The sequence below is a fragment of the Danio aesculapii genome, chromosome 21 (assembly GCF_903798145.1).
Source record: "Danio aesculapii chromosome 21, fDanAes4.1, whole genome shotgun sequence".
Taxonomy (NCBI): domain Eukaryota; kingdom Metazoa; phylum Chordata; class Actinopteri; order Cypriniformes; family Danionidae; genus Danio; species Danio aesculapii.
This window is the reverse complement of record NC_079455.1, coordinates 34389201-34410344: the sequence shown is the minus strand read 5'-3', so window position 1 is coordinate 34410344 and position 21144 is coordinate 34389201. Positions and strand designations below refer to the sequence as shown.

The 21144-nt window shown below is 34.7% G+C and overlaps 1 protein-coding gene across 12 annotated transcripts in view; it reads right to left on the bottom strand.

Annotated features, from left to right (window-relative positions):
* The window catches only part of nedd4l (NEDD4 like E3 ubiquitin protein ligase), a 160998-nt gene that overhangs the window by 15446 nt on the left and 124408 nt on the right, over positions 1–21144 (bottom strand). For all 12 annotated transcript variants that reach the window (XM_056447082.1, XM_056447083.1, XM_056447084.1 and 9 more), the window contains 3 exons: positions 13767–13964; positions 8960–9037; positions 2218–2272 (listed from right to left, as the gene is read on the bottom strand). In XM_056447082.1, coding sequence (XP_056303057.1) covers positions 2218–2272; positions 8960–9037; positions 13767–13964 — 331 coding nt within the window. The remainder of the gene's footprint in view (positions 1–2217; positions 2273–8959; positions 9038–13766; positions 13965–21144) is intronic.

Genomic DNA, 21144 nt, shown 5'->3' with positions numbered 1-21144 from the left:
AGGGAGAAGAGGAATTTTATTAGCCCATATACAGTTGAAGTCAAAATTATTAGCCCTCCCGTGACTTTCAATTACTTGCCAAATGATGTTTAACAGCAAGGAATTTTTCACAGTATTTCCTATAATATTTTTTCTTCTGGAGAAAATGGTTTTATTTTGGCTAGAATAAAAGCTGTTTTAAATTTTTTAAGATCAATAATATTAGCCTCCATAAGCTATATGTTGAAAAAAATCTTCTTTCTGTTAAACAGAAATTGGGGGAAAAATATACAGGGGGCTAATAAGTTAGGAGGGCTAATAATTCGGACTGTGACTGCATGTATGTGCTTATTTTAAACAAAAGTACAGAGTGGTGCTTCAACAGAAAGCTCTGTGTACGTTGTTGAATCTGACAAGCACTAGAGGTCAATTGTGAATGTGTGGAGCTGACAAACAGAACAGGTGTGTATCGATCGCAGCAGCAGATTCAGCAGTGTGTGAACACACCTGTGACAGAGACGAACACTGAGGGCAGGGGTAAAACGATCTAACAACTCTTGTTACTTTAAACATCTAAATACCTATTGATCAGACTGAACAGAATACAGTTACAGTACAGACACTAAATAGGAACGTGAGAGCTCATATGTATGCAAATTACTTTAATGTTTGCATACAACATAAGCCAGGAAGATTTAATAGTATATTTAAGAGCTAATATGAATTATACAAGGCGACATGGTGGCTCAGTGGTTATCACTCGCCTCACAGCAAGAAGGTCGCTGGTTTAAGTCTCTGCTGGGTCAGTTGGCATTTCTGTGTAGAGTTTGCATGTTCTCCTCATATTCACGTGGCTTTCTATTTCTAATGATGTTTGGTGACTAAAATATTATTTTAATAAATATATCCATTTGTTTAATTGCTAATTTAGGAAATGGATAAAATATTCATATAGATATAAGATATTTAGATATTAAACATGGAACTGAGAGATTCAATCTCAGAACTGTAAAATAAAACCTTTGACATTCAAATTTGGAATTCTGAGATAGAAACTCAGAAACGCAGGATATAAACTCATAACTGTGAGATTCAAATTTGGAATTGTACGCCTTAAAACAGGCAACTCTGATGCTGCATTCACACCAGATGCGGATGAAACCTCAAGCGTGAGTGATTTACATGTTAAGTCAATGCAAAGAGGCGAATAGACATCCTGCAGCGCGATACGCATGAATGAGGCGGCACAAATAATGCGAATCGTGCAAATAAAGTGGAGTGAGTTAAGTGTTTTGGCCGTTCGAATCGCTCGAGTTGGAAAATCTGAATTTCTGCGGACATTCACACCGCGTTAACCAATCATGAGCTTGCTCTTGTAGAAGAGGGACTACGATGTAGTGCCTGTTGTTGGTGTTCTGAGGGGAAATCCTCTTGTAGACACCAGACAACAGTTCATCAAACTGGGCTGGGCTCAGTCGGAAGCACCACTGAAAGCCTCTATCATTCAGGTATAGTTTCTGGAGGAGTTGATGAACTCAAAGAGCTGGGTGCACCTCTGAAAAGATCTAGTGGACTCAGAAATGGTGGCGAATGAATCTATGCTGTTTTTTTAGCCTTCCTAAACACATACAGCACAGATACTATCTCAATAGAATCCATGTTAGCCATTTAGCAACTAAGCTAGAGTGACCGAGCAGACAGAATCTCTTATTTTGAAGTGAATTTGACGCGCAAACAAAGGGAATTTACACACGAATGAAGCAAGTCAACTCAAAATGTTCACGCGTTCATTTACACACAAATAACACAATTTATTCGCACGTGCAGCGTCTGGTGTAAACACAGCATAAGATATAAACCAAGAATAGCAAGATTCAAATTGGAAATTGTTAATTATGAAGTTGAAACTGTTTAACTCCAAGATTCAAACTTGGAATTGCGAGATACAGTATAAACCTGGAATTGCTAGATATAAAATTTAAACTGTGAGATGAACTCATAACTCCAAAATTCAAACTTAAAATTGTGAAAAAAATCAGGAACTTTGACATTTAAATTGGAACTGAGATACAGCATAAACATGGAATTGTGAGATTCAATTTCGAGAACTTTGAGAAACAAACTTGGAACTTTGAGATTCACACGCAGAACTCTAAGTTAATCATTTGAAAAGTTGAGCTATAAACTCAGAAACATATGCATTTTGCTTATCGTTTCAAAAAAAATGTCCATCCTTACTGTGGTCGATGTAAAAGGTTCTTCCATCTGCATGCACTCGTTCCTCCCACCCAGGCTGTGGAGATTGAGAAAGAGAGACATTAACACCAGTCCAGCGGACCTGACACACCACTGCAACATCAACACAACAACTCTCAACGAATAAAATGACGGGAGGAAGGAACAGAAAGATATGAAGAGTCCTCAGTTCAATGTGGGAGAGCTTCCACAACAGGGATCCACTGACATGCAGAAAAGATCTTGTCAATTCACTCTCGCTCTGACAAACACACACTCGCTCTTTTTCGGAGCCCTGCAAACCCACGTCGATAACAACATCACAGGCAACTGCCAGGCCTGACATGAATCACAGCCAGGGATACACATCAATTCATAACCCACGACACCAAGGGAAGCTGTTTGACGACCCACACACGGGATCCGGAGAGGGAACAAGACCTTCGTTCATGACTTAGAGACTGTGAGCCAGCACTGAAGACACCATGGCTCTCGTGCTGAATGGGCATCAGCCAAAACTGGCGTCGAATGAAGCACAGGGGTGAAAAATGCAGAGGAAATGATGAGCGACACAAACGTGCAGAGAGAAACGTAAAGAGGGAAAGATGGAGGAGGACTGATCAAATTAAAGTAAAATGGACAAATACAGGTCAAAAAGAGAGTTCTGGATGTTAAAATACCATATTAAAATACCAAAATGTCCAGGTTACCCACCAAGAAATTTTATATAGACATCTGATTGAAGGAACGTCTCATAGACATCTAAAAGGGACGTCTCATAGACATCTAAAAAGGACGTCTCATAGACATGTAAAAGGGACGTCTTATAGACATCTAAAAGGGATGTCTCATAAACATCGAAAAGGACGTCTCATTGACATCTAAAAGCATGTCTCATCGACATTTAAAAGGATGTCTTCATAGACATGTAAAAGGGAAGTCTCATAGACATCAAAAAGGGACGTCTTCACAGACATCTAAAAATAACATCTCATAGACATAAAAGGGATGTCATAGACATCTAAAAGACATCTCATAGACATCTAAAATACATCTAAAAGGACGTCTTCACAGACATATAAAAGGAACGTCTCATAGACATGTAAAAGGGACGTCGTCATAGACGTCACAGACATCTAAAAGGGACGTCTTCACAGACATGTAAAAGGGACGTCGTCATAGACGTCTTCACAGACATCTAAAAGGGACGTCTTCACAGACATCTAAAAGGGACGTCTTCACAGACATGTAAAAGGGACGTCGTCATAGACGTCTTCACAGACATGTAAAAGGGACGTCGTCATAGACGTCTTCACAGACATCTAAAAGGGACGTCTTTACAGACATCTAAAAGGGACGTCTTTACAGACATCTAAAAGGGACGTCTTTACAGACATCTAAAAGGGACGTCTTTACAGACATCTAAAAGGGACGTCTTTACAGACATCTAAAAGGGACGTCTTTACAGACATCTAAAAGGGACGTCTTTACAGACATCTAAAAGGGACGTCTTTACAGACATCTAAAAGGGACGTCTTTACAGACATCTAAAAGGGACGTCTTTACAGACATCTAAAAGGGACGTCTTTACAGACATCTAAAAGGGACGTCTTTACAGACATCTAAAAGGGACGTCTTTACAGACATCTAAAAGGGACGTCTTTACAGACATCTAAAAGGGACGTCTTCACAGACATCTAAAAGGGACGTCTTCACAGACATCTAAAAGGGACGTCTTCACAGACATCTAAAAGGGACGTCTTCACAGACATCTAAAAGGGACGTCTTCACAGACATCTAAAAGGGACGTCTTCACAGACATCTAAAAGGGACGTCTTCACAGACATCTAAAAGGGACGTCTTCACAGACATCTAAAAGGGACGTCTTCACAGACATCTAAAAGGGACGTCTTCACAGACATCTAAAAAGGACGTCTTCACAGACATCTAAAAGGACGTCTTCACAGACATCTAAAAGGACGTCTTCACAGACATCTAAAAGGACGTCTTCACAGACATCTAAAAGGACGTCTTCACAGACATCTAAAAGGACGTCTTCACAGACATCTAAAAGGACGTCTTCACAGACATCTAAAAGGACGTCTTCACAGACATCTAAAAGGACGTCTTCACAGACATCTAAAAGGACGTCTTCACAGACATCTAAAAGGACGTCTTCACAGACATCTAAAAGGACGTCTTCACAGACATCTAAAAGGACGTCTTCACAGACATCTAAAAGGACGTCTTCACAGACATCTAAAAGGACGTCTTCACAGACATCTAAAAGGACGTCTTCACAGACATTTAAAAGGAACGTCTTCACAGACATTTAAAAGGAACGTCTTCACAGACATCTAAAAGGACGTCTTCACAGACATCTAAAAGGACGTCTTCACAGACATCTAAAAGGACGTCTTCACAGACATTTAAAAGGAACGTCTTCACAGACATCTAAAAGGACGTCTTCACAGACATCTAAAAGGAACATCTCATAGACATAAAAGGGACGTCGTCATAGACATCTAAAAGACATCTCATAGACATCTAAAATACATCTAAAATGACGTCTTCACAGACATATAAAAGGAACGTCTCACAGACATGTAAAAGGGACTTCATCATAGACGTCACAGACATGTAAAAGGGACGTCTTCACTGACATCTAAAAAGGACGTCTCATAGACATCTAAAAAGGACGTCTCATAGACATCTAAAAATAACATCTCATAGACATCTAAAAAGGACGTCTCATAGACATCTAAAAGGGACATCTTCATAGACAGCTAAAAGAGAACTCATAGATATTTAAAAAGGACGTCTCATAGACATCTAAAAAGAACATCTCATAGACATCTAAAAGGGACATCTTCATAGACATCTAAAAAGAATATCTCATAGACATCTAAAAGCGACATCTTCATAGACATCTAAAAGACATCTCAATGGATGTCTTCATAGACATCTAAAAGTAAATCTCATAGACATCTAAAAGACGTCTCACAGACATCTAAACGCAAGTTAAATTAAACGCTAAATTTGGGCTGTCAGTGAAAATCTAATAGACATCTAACAAGAGCCCAAAAAGAGAATAATAGGCTATTTAGACAGACTTCACATGTGATGTTATTCATTCCTGTCTATTTGATGACTAGTCTATTTTTGGACTATTTTTATACGTCTATTAGATTTTTTATTAAAAGCTCAATGTTTATGTTTGGATAAAAAATATGCTTGCTGTGTATGGTTAGTAAGCTTAGCAATGACAGTAAAATCTGTGTCAAGAGTTCTGGAATTATATTTTATCAGGTGGGTTGCAACCAGATACTATTTCATTGCAAATTTATCAGCTATACACTCCTTCTAGTACAATTTAACTCATGCCATTTATATTGCATAACAAAAATTATATGTTTGGTTTGTAACAATATTTTGCAGTAGCAATATTTTTCTGTATTTATAGAAAAGAAATATAAAATCCAAAAACTTTTGAGTTTGTCATATCATCTTCACAGTTTCAAATATTCCATAATTTGTGCATTTTTGAAAGTGAAATCATCTATTTTTAATCATTATTATTTCTATTGTAATTCTACATATCAGTTGAGAAATAACAAATAAAATAAAAATGCTAATATTGCTACTGTTGGTTTAGTTTACAGCTTAAAACCTTAACTAAAGAATTTGCCAGGATCCCTATGGAGAAAATTCTGGCACTTCTGGAGCCAAGTCTGCTGGAAAGTGGGCAGCCAATGTTGAACTCAGTGATGGAAGGAGTGACAAAAACAGAGCAAAAAAAGAAAAGTCGAACAGCAGACTGACAAAAACGACTAAAAAGAGTGTAAGCGGGAGTAAAACAGAAGGAAACAGAGAGAGAGTCATTCATGCCAGCCATGAGGATGATGAAGGTGGAGAGGGTCAGGCTGGTGGGCAGGCAGGTGAACACGCAGGCAGAGAGAGGACCGACCTCCTCTGGAAGATTCTGCCACATACAGCATCAGTGCAGAGCGCACCACGTCCCCCACGCCACCGAAAGACCAGAGAAAAATCACACACACACACCAGCAGCTCGTGAGACAGAACTAGATTCATTCACTTATTTAAGGTTTAAAATAACTGATAAACATACAGAAATGTGTAAATGTTTATAATTTAAAAAGAATAAAAATAAGAAATATGTTTGTTTATAATAATTGAAATAAAGCAAGAATAAATAAAAATGTTTACAATTTTTAGGTATCAAAAAATAATCACCAATATATCACTAATATGATATATTAGAGTTTAACTAATTCTAAATATTACATTCAACAAAAATAAATATAATAATTATAATAAAATTACAGAAATTAAATCAACATGTCTATTTATTTAGTATCGCCAACAACATTTATTGTATTTTTAATTAAATTACATTTAAGCTAAACAGAAAATACACAACAAATATAAAAATTAAAAAAGTGAAAAAACCCATATCCTTAGATACTGGATAAGAATTTGATACAAAAATCAATGTTTTACACCAGACTTTGCATATATTAATGTACTTTCATTTGATATGTATGCCGTTTTAATTTAGTGTTGCATAAAAACAGAGCCTGTTTGCTGGTTAGTTGCTAGCACAAAATCCTTCTGAAAACCTGAGAAGAGAAGGTGTGATTATCAAACGCCAGCATCTACTGTAAGCGTCTCTCCTAGGTGAAAAAAAACTTAAATATTGCTTCACAATATCATCATTCAAGATGCACGTTGCATCAACTCTTGCTTACAGAAAGATAAGTCAAGAAACAAACTTATTTCAGACACACCTAAAAATAATGATAATAAAAAATAAAGTGCTCACTAGCCAACAATATACAGATATCCCTATATAACTGCAAAAATTAGCTTGATTAGCTGATCATTTGGTAGCAGAAGTGGCTTATATAAAAGGCAAAGGCCTGTAGATTGCACTTATTTTACCAAAATAAAATATGATCATGCCTTGATTTGAATTATTTCATTATGACAGTAAGGTCTGGCTTTGCTTAGACAAAAGTCTTAACAGAAATAATGTACAGTATAGAATATAAAGTCATGGTGCAGTAGAAAAAGAAATAATGTGTATGACTTCCATGAGCTTGAAGGACTGCATCCATACATCTCTGCAATGACTTAAATAACTTAATAAAGTCATCTGGAATAGCAAAGAAATCGTTTTTGCAGGACTCAACACTCGAGATTCATCTTCAATGCCTCCTCTATCATCTTACCCCACACATGCTCAATAATGTTAATGTCTGGTGACTGGGCTGACCAATCCTGGAGCACCTTGAGCTTCTTTGCTTTCAGAAACTTTGATGTGGAGGCTAAAGTATGAGGAGCGCTATCCTGCTGAAAAATTTGCCCTCTCCTGTGGTTTGTAATGTAATAGGCAGCACAAATGTTGATACCTCAGGCTGTTGATGTTGCTATACACTCTGCAGATTTCTCAAATGCCCTCATACTGAATGTTATCCCAAACCATGATTTTTCCTTCACCAAACTTGACTAATTTCTTTGAGAATCTTAGGTCCATGCAGGTTCCAATAGGTCTTCTGCAGTATTTGTGATGATTGGGATGCAGTTCAACAGATGATTCATCAGAAAAATCTCCCATCTTCCACTTTTCCAATTGATCAACTAGAAGTCAAGTTATTATTTGTTGCTTTTACAACTGGGATCGACGACAAGACTTTTGTCAGGTAGCGTATATTAAGTAATGATTTTTTTTAAATATTTTTTTGTTTTAGTTAAAGATAATAACCCTGATCGAAGACTAATAACGTTTAGCAAATTATACACATTTTTTGGGCTTTTTTTCATATATTAAGTCATATATTATGCAGGATCATAATACATTATAACATTACTTTTGATTTTAATGTGTTAAAATATATTTTACAAACATCAATAGCCTCACTAATGTGAGATTTCAGTCTCATTAAAATACATATTTACTCGTAAAATATTTTAATATTAATGTATTAAAATGTACTGTAATATTACAAAATGTACTTTTAAATTTCAATAAAATATCTTGCCACTACATCAATTGAATTATTTATTTTTTAATCAATAAAATCATAAAAACGATCTAAAAATAATTTAATAAAAATAAATAATGCATAAAAACATAAAAACACAAGTTTGTGAAACATGAAAATAAAAATGTATTTTAAAAATAAAGATAAACTACAAATAAATTTATTGTTTGATTTAAGTTTTGCATGCCTGATTTAAATTTTGCACATCACTGTTATTGTGAATGTTATGTTGTAGCTCCTCAAAGTTACCAGCCAACTGGCAAAGATTGCATATACTTTCTAAAGTGGATTTTTGGCTCATATCCACTGCTTATCAGAGAGGAAATCTTTCAAATTCTTGATTACATAGCATTATTGGTAAACAGATGAGTAAATCCACTATCAGATTATTGTAGCATTGTTCTGTGCATCAATGATACATCACTATCAGCTTGAGCACGCTGTATTATCAACAAAGACATCCCAATAAATGCCGTGTCATTAGTCATGGCTGTTTTCCACTCCAATTGTCTGACTTAATCCTGTTTTTTTTTTTTTTGCATTGCAGATTGAATTAGTTTGGTGATCCTCGAGTGATATGACTGCGGCTTTCATGATCGTGCCACAAACAAGGATACATGTCAGATGAGGCTGTAGAAAGCGCTGTAGATTGTGGGTAATATTGCTCTTTTCATACTCACAGGAAGTGGACCGAGGTCGCCCGGGTCTAGAGACGCTTTTGTCCTCATGTGAACGGGATACTTCAAGCGGGGATCCTCCTGAAAACACAGGAACAAAGAGATACACACTCAGATTTTTCCCAGAAGGTTTTTTTTCCTCATTTAGCAGTAACTTGCATATAATGTCCGCCACAAAAACGCAGCTCTTCTGACAAAAAGGAAGTAATAATGGAATAATTGTGCTTCTTTCGTGTCTCTGTGAGGAGATTATGTAAAAGTAATTTGGCTTGACAAAACTACAACCACTAAACACACATCAAGCTTTCGGGCTAATCTGAAGTTCTAGTTTGAGCTTTTATTCAACCTACTTTACTAAAATGAACAAAATGAGCGTGGAAAAGTGTATTTGACCTGCATTAAGGGGGTGAAAACATTCAAACATTCTCACACAGATTCAAACGATCTCACACAGCATTCAACCTAAACCAACCTTCATCTACCTAGTTTTCTATCTCTAACTCTACCAACTAGCTTAGAACATGCTAACAAAGGGCTATTGCATGCTAGCAACATGCTATAATCACAATATGTTATTTTTAAAAGCATGCTTATTCACAACAGATACTAGTCACATGCTACTACATGTTAGAACCATATTAGCGATGTGCTAATTCATGTTAAAGACTTTCCTAACAATATACTGAACATGATAGAAACGTGTTAGCAACATAACATTCAATTTTAATTTAGAAACATTCTTATACACAGTAGACACATCTGGCCACATGCTAATTCATGTTAGAAACAACAGAGCTAACAACGTGCTAATTCATTTAAGACAAAAGTTAGCAATAACTTTTCCTAATATTTTCAACAAATTCATTCTTAAAACATGCTAGTAGCATATTATAAATGGTTAATATTGCCAACAACATACAGATTCATGCTTAAAAACATGTTAGCAACTTGCTAATTCATTACAGAAACATTTAAATTCAATTTAAAAACATGCTTATTCACGATACTAAGCCACATACTGGCCACATGGTAACTCATGTTAAAAACATACAGAACTAGCAATGTGCTAGTTCATGCTAAAGACAAGCTAGCAATATGATAACTTTTTCTAACGCTTTCAAAGGATTCTAACTTAAAACAGGCTAGTAGCATATTATAAATGTTAAATCTTGCAATAACATGCCGATTCATGCTAAAATGTTAGCAACATGCTAACTGAGACTAACAAAATCCTAACATTCAAGAAACAAGCTAGCAGCATGCTGTCAATGTGGCCGTCAAGCTAACTTCAAAGTTGTCAACAAGTTTACCCATCAGTAGACCCAAACGGAATCTGCGCGCGCAGAATTCTGCAGATTTTTAGTCCATAATTAATTCTGTTTATTTACTTGAGTCAATGTGTGTAAATCTAAATTTATTCAGTTTTTTTATTAATTTCAGTATAATTATTGACTAATATGAAAATGTTCATCTGAGTTATGTACAGTGCAGTTTGTACAGTTAAATTTTCTGTCTTTCACATTTACATTTAGTCATTTAGCAGACGCTTTTATCCAAAGCCACTTACAAATGAGGACAAGGAAGCAATTCACACAACTATAAGAGCAGCAGTGAACAAGTGCTGTAGGCAAGTTTCAGGTGTGTAAAGCCTAAGAAGCAAAGCATTAGTAATGTAAGTTTTTTTTTTTGAGAGAGTACAGTTAGTGGTATAGCCAGAGAGGCAGTTACAGATTAGGAAGGAAAGTGGAGACTAAATAGTTGAGTTTTTAGTCGTTTCTTGAAGACAGCAAGTGACTCTGCTGTTCTGATGTAGTTAGGGAGTTCATTCCACCAACTGGGCAGATTGAATGCGAGAGTTTGGGAAAGTGATTTCTTCCCTCTTAGGGATGGAACCACGAGGCGACGTTCATTCACAAGTAGTAGATATATGAGAGACTTGCTTTGTTTACCAAATAAAGTGAATCTAATTGGATTAGCATTTTAAACATTAAATAAAAGTTAAAAAGGTATTACTTTTTATTTCATATTTTGAGGTTTTAGTTATGATTCTCCCAAAATCATTCTGCATAAATCTGCAGATTTTTACCAAAATTCTTTGCAGAAATAGCAAAAACTATTGTGATTTGTACAATCGCAATGTACTATTTTCAATCAAGCAAGAAGTGGAAAATAACGTAACTTTTGAATTAAACAACCTCTAAGGAGAACGCAACGGATTTGAGACAGAAATGGAAAAAAGTGCGTCTGTGCTGTAGAAATGAGGCCATTGGAGAGAAGTTGCAGTTCCTCTGTCAGACAGCAGGTGGTGCACTGACTCTGAGTGTTTCTCACACACACACGCACACACACACAGTCAGGGCCTCCCTCCAGTTACGGACCACTGAAGTGTGCAATTGTGAGCAAGACCGTGTCTGTGTGTGTGAATCTGTGAAAGACTGGGCTTCTCAAATACCGTTCATGAATCTTAATGCAGGTAAAGAAAATCAGCATCTCAAATTGAAATCAAAAGGACAAATGTTGTCTTGACCAGGTATCTAATATAATGTAATGTAATGTAATATAATATAAAATATTATAATATAATGACATAATATAAAATAAAATACTATAATGTAAAATAGAATAGAATAGAATGCAAAATAATTTAATATAAATATAGCATAATATATAATATAAAATAAAATATAAAATATAATATGAAATAATATAATATAAAAATATAAAACAATATAATATAAAATTATATAATATAACATAACATAATATAATATAATATTTGAATTAGTTCTTTTAGTTAGAATAATATAACACAATACAAAACAATACAATAATACAATACAACACTTCAGCAGCAGGTTGATGCTCTCTGATTGTTTTTAGAAAAAACCCGAGCAGAGAAATTACAGGTCAAACTGTGGATGGTATTTGTATCGTAGTAAACAAATGCTTAATGGGATATAAATAGATAATAGCAGAGATCACAGCTGCGCATAAACCATAGTTATGTCAGCAAATGAAACGCCGTAGCTCAGTTCTGAAACATAAAGAGCTGCTTTGCTCCAGCCACACAAAATATAGAGCACTTTTGATACATCTTCAGAACACAAATTATGTTTAATATATACATCTAACAAATCAAATCTGAGAGACGTCAGTCCTACAACTAAAGGTTTCTTCACCCAGAGCATTGATGCTTCAAAATGTTCATAAAGAGACCAATAACATAAAAAATGATATTCTTTACATCAACAGATGCTATTTTTCAATTTAATTCATAAATATCCAGATATCTGTCATGTTTGAGTCTCCATGACCAAATTTCTATCCAAAGTTAAACAATTATCTTATAGAATGATTAATTATATTAAATTAACATTAAACATGTGGAGAAAAATGAATGTATTTTTATTACTTTTGTGTCTTTATTTTTTAATAGACAATATGTTTAGACTAACAACAGATTAATCAATGTTTTTCTTTTGTATGATAATATATCAACCAAGCATACGTCTTCTTTCTTACTGTGTTGCATACTTCTTAGAAGAAACTGCTGACAAGAGGGAAAGTGCAGAATAAGAATACATATAGTGTGAGAGGCCTTGCTCCAGACTGCTGTCTAATAAGAAGTCTAGACATGTCACAAGGAACTGGATGCTGGAAGAAGTTGTGAAATATATTGAAGATGAACTTAACTGTTCAGTTCTGGTATGCAGAGAAGGGTTGCAGAAAGAGGAAGTTTGTTTGGGTACAACGGCCAAAGGACTGCAGAATGACTGATAAGTGACGTTACACCAAAACTCCACCTGTTAATATCAGTTGTGTATATATGCTGGAGTCAGGAGGGAAATATAAGTTAGTTACGAACCTCCTGAATGTAATTCTTGTATTGCATTGGGGTAACGTAACCCAGAGCTCTGTCCTCGAATTATTCATTTGTATCTGATAAATTACTAATATATTTGACATTGAAGAAAACCCTCTTCCTGGCTTTTTTTTATTGAACACGCTAGGAATCGACTAGATATTCCAACACTTACCTTACACTTTTTTTTATTCAACTTTACTTTTACTTTACTTTAGGAATGTTGTAAACTGATAGTCATTGTCTTCCATTGTAGTTTTTGTCATATGGAAGTCAATGGCTGCCGGTATCCAACATTCTTCAAAATATCTTCTTTTGTGGAGGATCAGTAAAAGAAAAAAGGCAAAATGCTCGTTTTAAGGTGAACGATCCTTTTCAGTAATAGAATTCCCTATATAGTTTATAGCGTCAGCTGGGATAGATTTCTGATTCATAAAAGTGTCACGAAGTGCTTTGGAATGTGCATTTTTATTTCAATGTTTGACAATCTCAGCTAAAAAACAAGAAGAGGGTGGGATATAGAGTAGCTCCTCCCCTTTAAAAAAAACAGCCAATAGAGTTTTGTTTTACCACAGCTCTGCCAGTGAGAGAGGTTGAGCTCAAGCACATCAAATGAAAAGCAACTGAGAAGGGTCTTGAAGGGAATGTGGCATGTCAGGTACTAGAGAGCATTTGATTGGTCAAGATGTGATGAGAAACTAAAGTATGAGGTGACGTGAAATAAGTCCATTTAGGCAGAAGTGACAAACTGCAAGCTTTACATGTTTATATCGATTTTATATCTTCCAAACGTAAATTTGGTCATCGTTTTGGAGCACACTAGCTTATAGGTATCATTGAAGTTCTGAAAACCTTTAAGTTCTGAAAACATATGGAAGCGTAACTTTAAAACAGGGGTATACATTACATGACATCATTTGTGTCCATCATTAGAGCAGTATTTCTTACCCATGTGGTGGTTCTGCTGTTGTGGTCGATGAAGAAGGGCCGTCCATTGGGTGCGATCCTCATTTCCCATCCCGGCGGCAGGAAGCTCTGGTTGGCTTTATGCTGGGATTTGGGTGAGCTGTAGGGCGAAGGCTGTGGTGACTGAGGGTTGGAAAATGTGTCCTTTACGGCTCGCCTTATCGGGACGTTATTGGCTCCCTGCAACCAGAAACAAGGGTCAACGTTAATAATTCAGTCAATAATTCAGTTTATCAGACTCCAATATTGACTTATACTATTATTATGACTTTGTGTGTCATTAATTGTGACCCTGAACCACAAAACCAGTCATAAGTGTCCATTTTTTTCTATATATGGACACTATATAGTTTGTTTAAATAGGACAATACTTGGCCGAGAAACAACTATTTGAAAACATGGAATCAGAGCATTGAGAAAAATGAAAATACTTTGAAAACTGCCATTAAAATATCTAAAAGAAGTACTGAGTAATGCACATTACTAATAAAAACTTGAGTTTCTATATATTTATATCTTCATGGAGCATGATCTTTACCTATTGAATTCCACAAAAGTAAGAAGATAAGAAAAACAAAATCATGCCTTAAAAGGCAAAATTACAGTATAAAAAGTAAAATAAAAATTGTTAAGATTTAGCAAGTCAAAATTACGAGATAAAAAGTCGAAATTATGATTAAACTTTCTCATAACAATGACTAATTTTTCTTGTAATAATGAATGTTTCAAATTAAAATTTCGACTTTCTCATAATTTTGACCAGCTAGTTCATAATTTAGACTTTATGTTGTAATTTCCACTTTACAAGTCATAATTTTGACTTCTCAAATCAAAATTACAACATAAAACAATGTTAAGTCATAACTTTGACGTCTTAATTTTAAACGTTTTACATAGTAATTTTGATTTAATGGCATAATTTAACTTTATGGCATGATTTCTCTTACCTCCAATTTCACCCTTTGCATTTTAGTGCTGTATCGGTACTTTTACTCCTTTACTTTCCATCAACCTGCAGTCACTACTTTATTTTTTTTTCTTGTATATGGGGTTTAGAAAAATCAGTCCTGTGATTCCTGTCCAATCAAATCGCAAGGTAAATTGCATATGGCTGATTTATAATTGCAGAAAACAGTTTGGAAGCATTAAAAGTGTCCAAGATGTCCAAAATCTTTACACACATTGACCCAGAGACTGTTTAGATGCATGTCACTGATGAGAAGATGAAGGGTGTTTACTGTATGAAGACTGAAATGGCCTTAAACACACAGCAGGCACAAGATGTCAACATGACGCTAAATTGATGTTGTACCTCAAACATGAGGGGACATTACATTTTGTTTGGAAATGAAAATCAGTTTGACGTCAGAACTCAACTTCAGGCCGACGTCAATGTCCAACGTCCAACCTAAAATCAACGTCTAATGATGTTAATGCTTGATGTCGTGTGGACGTCACCACTATAACGTCTATCAGATGTTGGATTTTGGTTGCCAGACCTGATGAATAAATGTCAGTTTTTGACTTTAATATGATTAAAGATGTTGGATTTTGGTCACTTTCCAACACAACCTAAAATCAACGTCATTTGACGTTGCTAGTGGTGATCAAAATAACATTGTCCTCAGACACTGGCTAGACATTGAATTTTGGTGACCTGACATCACAACCTAAATCTAACCTAATATTAATGTCTTATGACATTGTGTGCCTGCTGGGCGATAACTAAATGCACTACAGAATGTTACGTTTACACACACACACACGTTTACACAAATTACATCTAAATGCATCAGCTTTTTACAGTGTAATACTCACTACTACTCACTACTTTTGAAAGGGCTACTTTTTACTCATACTTTGAGTAATATTTACAACAGATACTTTTAATCTACTTGCTCTACATTTTTAAGCAAGTAATGGTACGTTTACTTAAGTATGTTTTTTCAGTACTCTTTCCACCACTGGACATAGTAAACCTAGTTAAGCCTTTAAATGTCACTTTAAGCTGTATAGAAGTGTCTTGAAAAATATCAAGTCAAATATTATTTACTGTCATCATGGCAAAGATAAAATAAATCAGTTATTAGAGATGAGTTATTAAAACTGTTATGTTTAGAAATGTGCTGAAAAAAAAATCTCTTCGTTAAACAGAAATTGGGGAAAAATATAGAAGGGGCTAATAATTCTGACTTTAACAGTATTTTTGGCTATTGTTCAAAATATACTCTGCAACATACAGTAAGACTTATAATTCTGTGTAAAACAGAGTCTTACGAATGGGAAATGTCAAATAAAGTAAAATATTTGGAAGGAGCAGAGAGTTGTAATGAGACGACACGCTGTTATTTAATCCTGCTAAAATTTTAATTAGCGCACAACTCAAAGGATTTCACCTCCATTTCACCTCTCTCCCGCTCACTCGTTTTCTTTTTCTCTCAAAACAAATGTTTCTCTTTCCACACTTTAATTAAAACGCACACGGCCCTGTGAGACCTGGATCATTTATAAATGCAACCTCTGTAAACTTTGAAAACTTTGTGAAATGTTTACCCGATCCTCAACAAGACTTAAATGTGGAGAATGGAGCGGCTGTCATGTGATTAGTCATAAGCTCTTGTCTGCTGTATGAATTCTGGTTATTCTTCTCTTCTTAAAAGCTAAACTAGTAGAAACAATGTGACGAGAACAAGGAGTGTGTGACTGTGCTCCCAGAGCGTTAATAACACTGAACACAAACTACAAAGATTCAACTTCATGACAAAATCAAAATTCAAAGACGTTTAACTTTAAAAAGGTTATTTTTAGATTACTTTAAAGCTGGGGCTCTACGGAAATCCCTCATTCTTCTACATATACAGTTGAAGTCAGAATTATTAGCCCCCCTTTGAATAGTATTTTCTTTTTTTTTTAAAATATTTCCCAAATGATGTTTAACAGAGCAAGGAAATTTTCACAGTATGTCTGATAATATTTTTTCTTCTGGAGAAAGTCTTTTTTGATTTATTTCAGCATGAATAAAAGTAGCTGTTAATTGAAATAATTATATAAATATTTTTTTTTAATAAATAAAAATTATTAGTCCCTTTAAGCTATATTTTATTTCAATAGTTTACAAAACAAACCGTCATTACACAATAACTTGCCTAATTACCCTAACCTGCCTAGTTAACCTAATTAAGCTAGTTAAGCCTTTAAATGTCACTTTAGGCTGTATAGAAGTGTCTTGAAAAATATCTAGTCAAATATTATTTACTGTCATCATGGCAAAGACAAAATTAAGCAGTTATTAGAAATGAGTTATTAAAACTATTATGTTTATAAATGTGTTGAAAAAGCAGAAATTGGGGAAATAATAAACTGGGGGACTAATAATTCTGACTCCACTGTACTTCTCAGCTTACAAGAACTTGATAATTTCTGCCTATATTTGGGTTTAATAAACTTCACCAGGCCTTGACATGAACTTTTTTGATCACCGGCCACTGTGGCTTGTAGATTTCCAACATTACTAGCCACTCGCCATTTTCACTAGCCACAATTTTGTTGTTGGAAAAATATATTTTATATGCATAAATTTGACTTTGGTGTGCTAATAAATCAGTATAAATCAAATACAAGATATCACTTTCTACTCAATACTTTTGTCCTCTATATAGTAAGAAACCTTAGAAAATCACCTTGTGTGACAGTGAAAAGCTTATATGTGGTGGTCAAGTGTGTGATTTTTTGCTTAAGAACTGATCTTTGATATATTTTCATTTAAATGTTAAGCTTTTGCTATGGCAGAACCACAAAGATTTCAATCAGAACCACACTAGAAAGTACCATGTATTTCTTTTCTGTTAGCTACACAGTTTCTTTTTCTTTTACACAGAAGTGTGATGCTGTAATTAGCAATAATTGCTAAGAGAGCAAACAGAAGACACTTCTTCCCCAACATCTGCAGATTAGCTACAGAAGCCATTGTTTATTCCATTAGCAGTGTTTCTTCAGAGTGGAGACCATCAGCTCTCACCGACGCCCAATATCACATACATGACTTCTTTTATATAGCATAAGTGGCCTGTTGTTGATTACCACTGAAAATATTTTAGATTCACCACTTTCATCAACCATAAAAATAATGAAATTGTTAATATACTTCCACAAGTCTACAAACTCACAAACACTAAATAAATAAATAAATAAATGCATATAAATACACACACACACACATGCACAGAGTTGAAGTCAAAATTATTAGCGTCCCTTTGAATTATTTTTTTTCCTTTTTAAATATTTCCCAAATGATGTTTAACAGAGCAATAAAATGTTCACAGTATGTCTGATAATATTTTTTCTTCTTCTGATTTGTATTATTTCGGCTAGAATAAAAGCAGTTTTAATTGTTCATGAACCATTTTAAGGTCAAAATAAAAATATCTAGTAAAATATTATTTACTGTCATCATGGCAAAGATAAATAGTTATTAAAACCATTATGTTTAGAAATGTGATTTAAAAAAAATCTCTCTGTTAAACAGAAATTGCGTATAAAAAAATAAACGGGGGGCTAATAATTCTGACATCAACTGTATATATATATAGATATATTATATGATTACATACATATGTAAAGATGAATAATGAATAAAGAAATATAATGTATAATACACACACACAAACACACCTATATAAACGTGCAAATAAAAATAGATTTAAATTAGAGCTGGGCAGAGATTTCTCACAATTAATCGTATCCTATATAAACACGTCAATGTGATACACACACACACATAAAACAAAACTATACAAAACAATTTTGTCACAGATAATTAAATGTATATATAATTTGTATGATAAACATATTATATTTTAGATCTAAATACAAATAAACATATGCTTCTGTCTATTTATATATAATAAATATACACCGTACACACATATTATGTCAAAACAAACGTTTATATTTTGACTGTGATTAATCATGATTAATTTTTGCCTAGTGCTAATTTAAATATGCAATTAAAAACATCCATCTATCTATCCATCCATCCATCGATCTATCATCCATCTGTCTATCCATCTATCCATCCAGTCTATTTATCCGTCTATCCATCCATCTGTCTATCTTTCTATCCATCTGTCTATCCATCCATCCATCTATCTATCATTTATGTATCTATCTATCCATCCATCCGTCTATCCATCCATTCATCCATCCGTCTCTCCATCTGGCTATCTATCCATCTATGTATCTATGCATCTATGTACAGTATGTACGTACGTATTTATGTACGTATTTATATATGTATGTATGTGTGTATGTATGCATGTATCCATCTATATATCCATCCATCTACACACACACACACACACACACACACACGATATTGAAGTTCTGGAATCCAGTGTTTGTGCACAGTAATACCCAGTAACATTAATAATATTTCACAGGTAGACTTACAAACTTACCATGACAGAATACATCTATATCATTTTCATGGTGTAATCCATAGTTACATAAAACTTTTGACAAGTTTTTTTAAGGGTTCTGCTAGGTGCACACAGCTTTGTCCCAGAACAATGCACTATAAAAACAAAGGAAGAGGTAGCTTTAAGACACATATTTAGAGCAATAGAACAGAAGGAAACTATGAAGTCATGGCTGTTTGAGAGGTTAAACTTCTCTTTGGCAATGATGACACTTTGGCAAGCGTCACGATAAGCAAAAGGACAGCTGCCCTTACCAGAGTTTAACGTAGCATTAACTGATACAAATTCACAAAGCGGGGGCAGAAAACAGCCCTGCTCCCTTCATCAACACGCACATGCTGACGAGTAAATTAAAACTTGATACACACAACAGCTGCTCAGTTCAACACTGTGATGCAAGATTTCAATATCACAAATACAGAGTGAAGAACTCCTGAAAGTGTTGAACTCTTTAACCAAAGTCTTTTTTTGGTGTCAAAATCCCTTCCTGTTAAATATCTATTAAATAAGGATTATATAGATTTATTTTGGCCTTGTATTCAACATACTCACAAAATAATTTTTGTGATTTTAATGTTTGTTTCCCTTACATACACTTACCCGCCACTTTATTAGGTACACCTTACTAGTACCGGGTTGGACCCCCTTTTGCCTTCAGAACTGCCTTAATCCTTCATGCCATATTGTAGATTCAACAAGGTACTGGAAATAATCCTCAGAGATTTTGGTCCATATTGACATGATAGCATCACTGCAGATTTGTCGGCTGCACATCCATGATATTACTGTTGCCTTTAAATCAGCTCAAACCAGTCTGGCCATTCTCCTCTGACCTCTGGCATCAACAAGGCATTTCCTCAAATGCATTGAGTTGCTGCCATGTGATTGGCTGATTAGAAATTTGCATAAACGAACAGTTGGACAGGTGTATCTAATAAAGTGGCCAGTGAGTGTATCTCTCCATACATACATGCATACATACCTACCTACCTACCTACCTACCTACCTACCTACCTACCTATCTATCTATCTATCTATCTATCTATCTATCTATCTATCTATCTATTACTATCTATGCAGTAAAATGTAAATTGATATAAATAAATTATTTATTGAAGCAGAAATGCATCAGTAAAAAAATTAAGATTGCTGGCAGCCCTAAGAAAGGAAGATGATTGATAACTGCACTAAGCAGAAATACCAGGACTATTTAATCTTTTACTGTGAATCGAAGTAAATTGAATTAGCTTGTATTAAAGGAGGTCTGAAGCAGATGCGTCAGGAAATAGTCTCTCAACTGAATTGGCTTTTGAGACATTGGACTGTTGTATTAAAACTGATCCATGCATCATACAAAGCCTTAGAGTAATCATTTGCCTCAGCTGTGCATACTTAAAAAGCAGCCAGCGGCGGTGTGAAAAGAAGGAAATTCTAATATCATATTACCACTTTCTGTGTGTGGATATGGTGATTATATTACACTGAAAAAACTGCCTATGTCAACTGCATGAATGACAATAAGAAACTCAGTTCTGCAACAGACAATTGACATCAAAGACACTTCGGTTGAGATTCGAGCTTCCAAAACAACCGTTACCTTAGAAGTTTATCTTGGGGACAAATATTACTCAAAATAAACCCCTAAAGTGAAGATATAAGAAACAAATCCACAACCTCCATGAAGCATTTTACAAAACTACTTGCACTAGTTTACAAAGGTACATATATGTATATATAACTGCAAGCAGCAAGTAAGGGTCCAAACAACATCACAACATGATGAGCTAAACATTGCAAGGAAAATCAGACCAAAAGGCCAGAAATACAATCACTAAGAATATGATTTAATGTTTTATTTTTGAAAAAGCCAATCCCAAATTGAT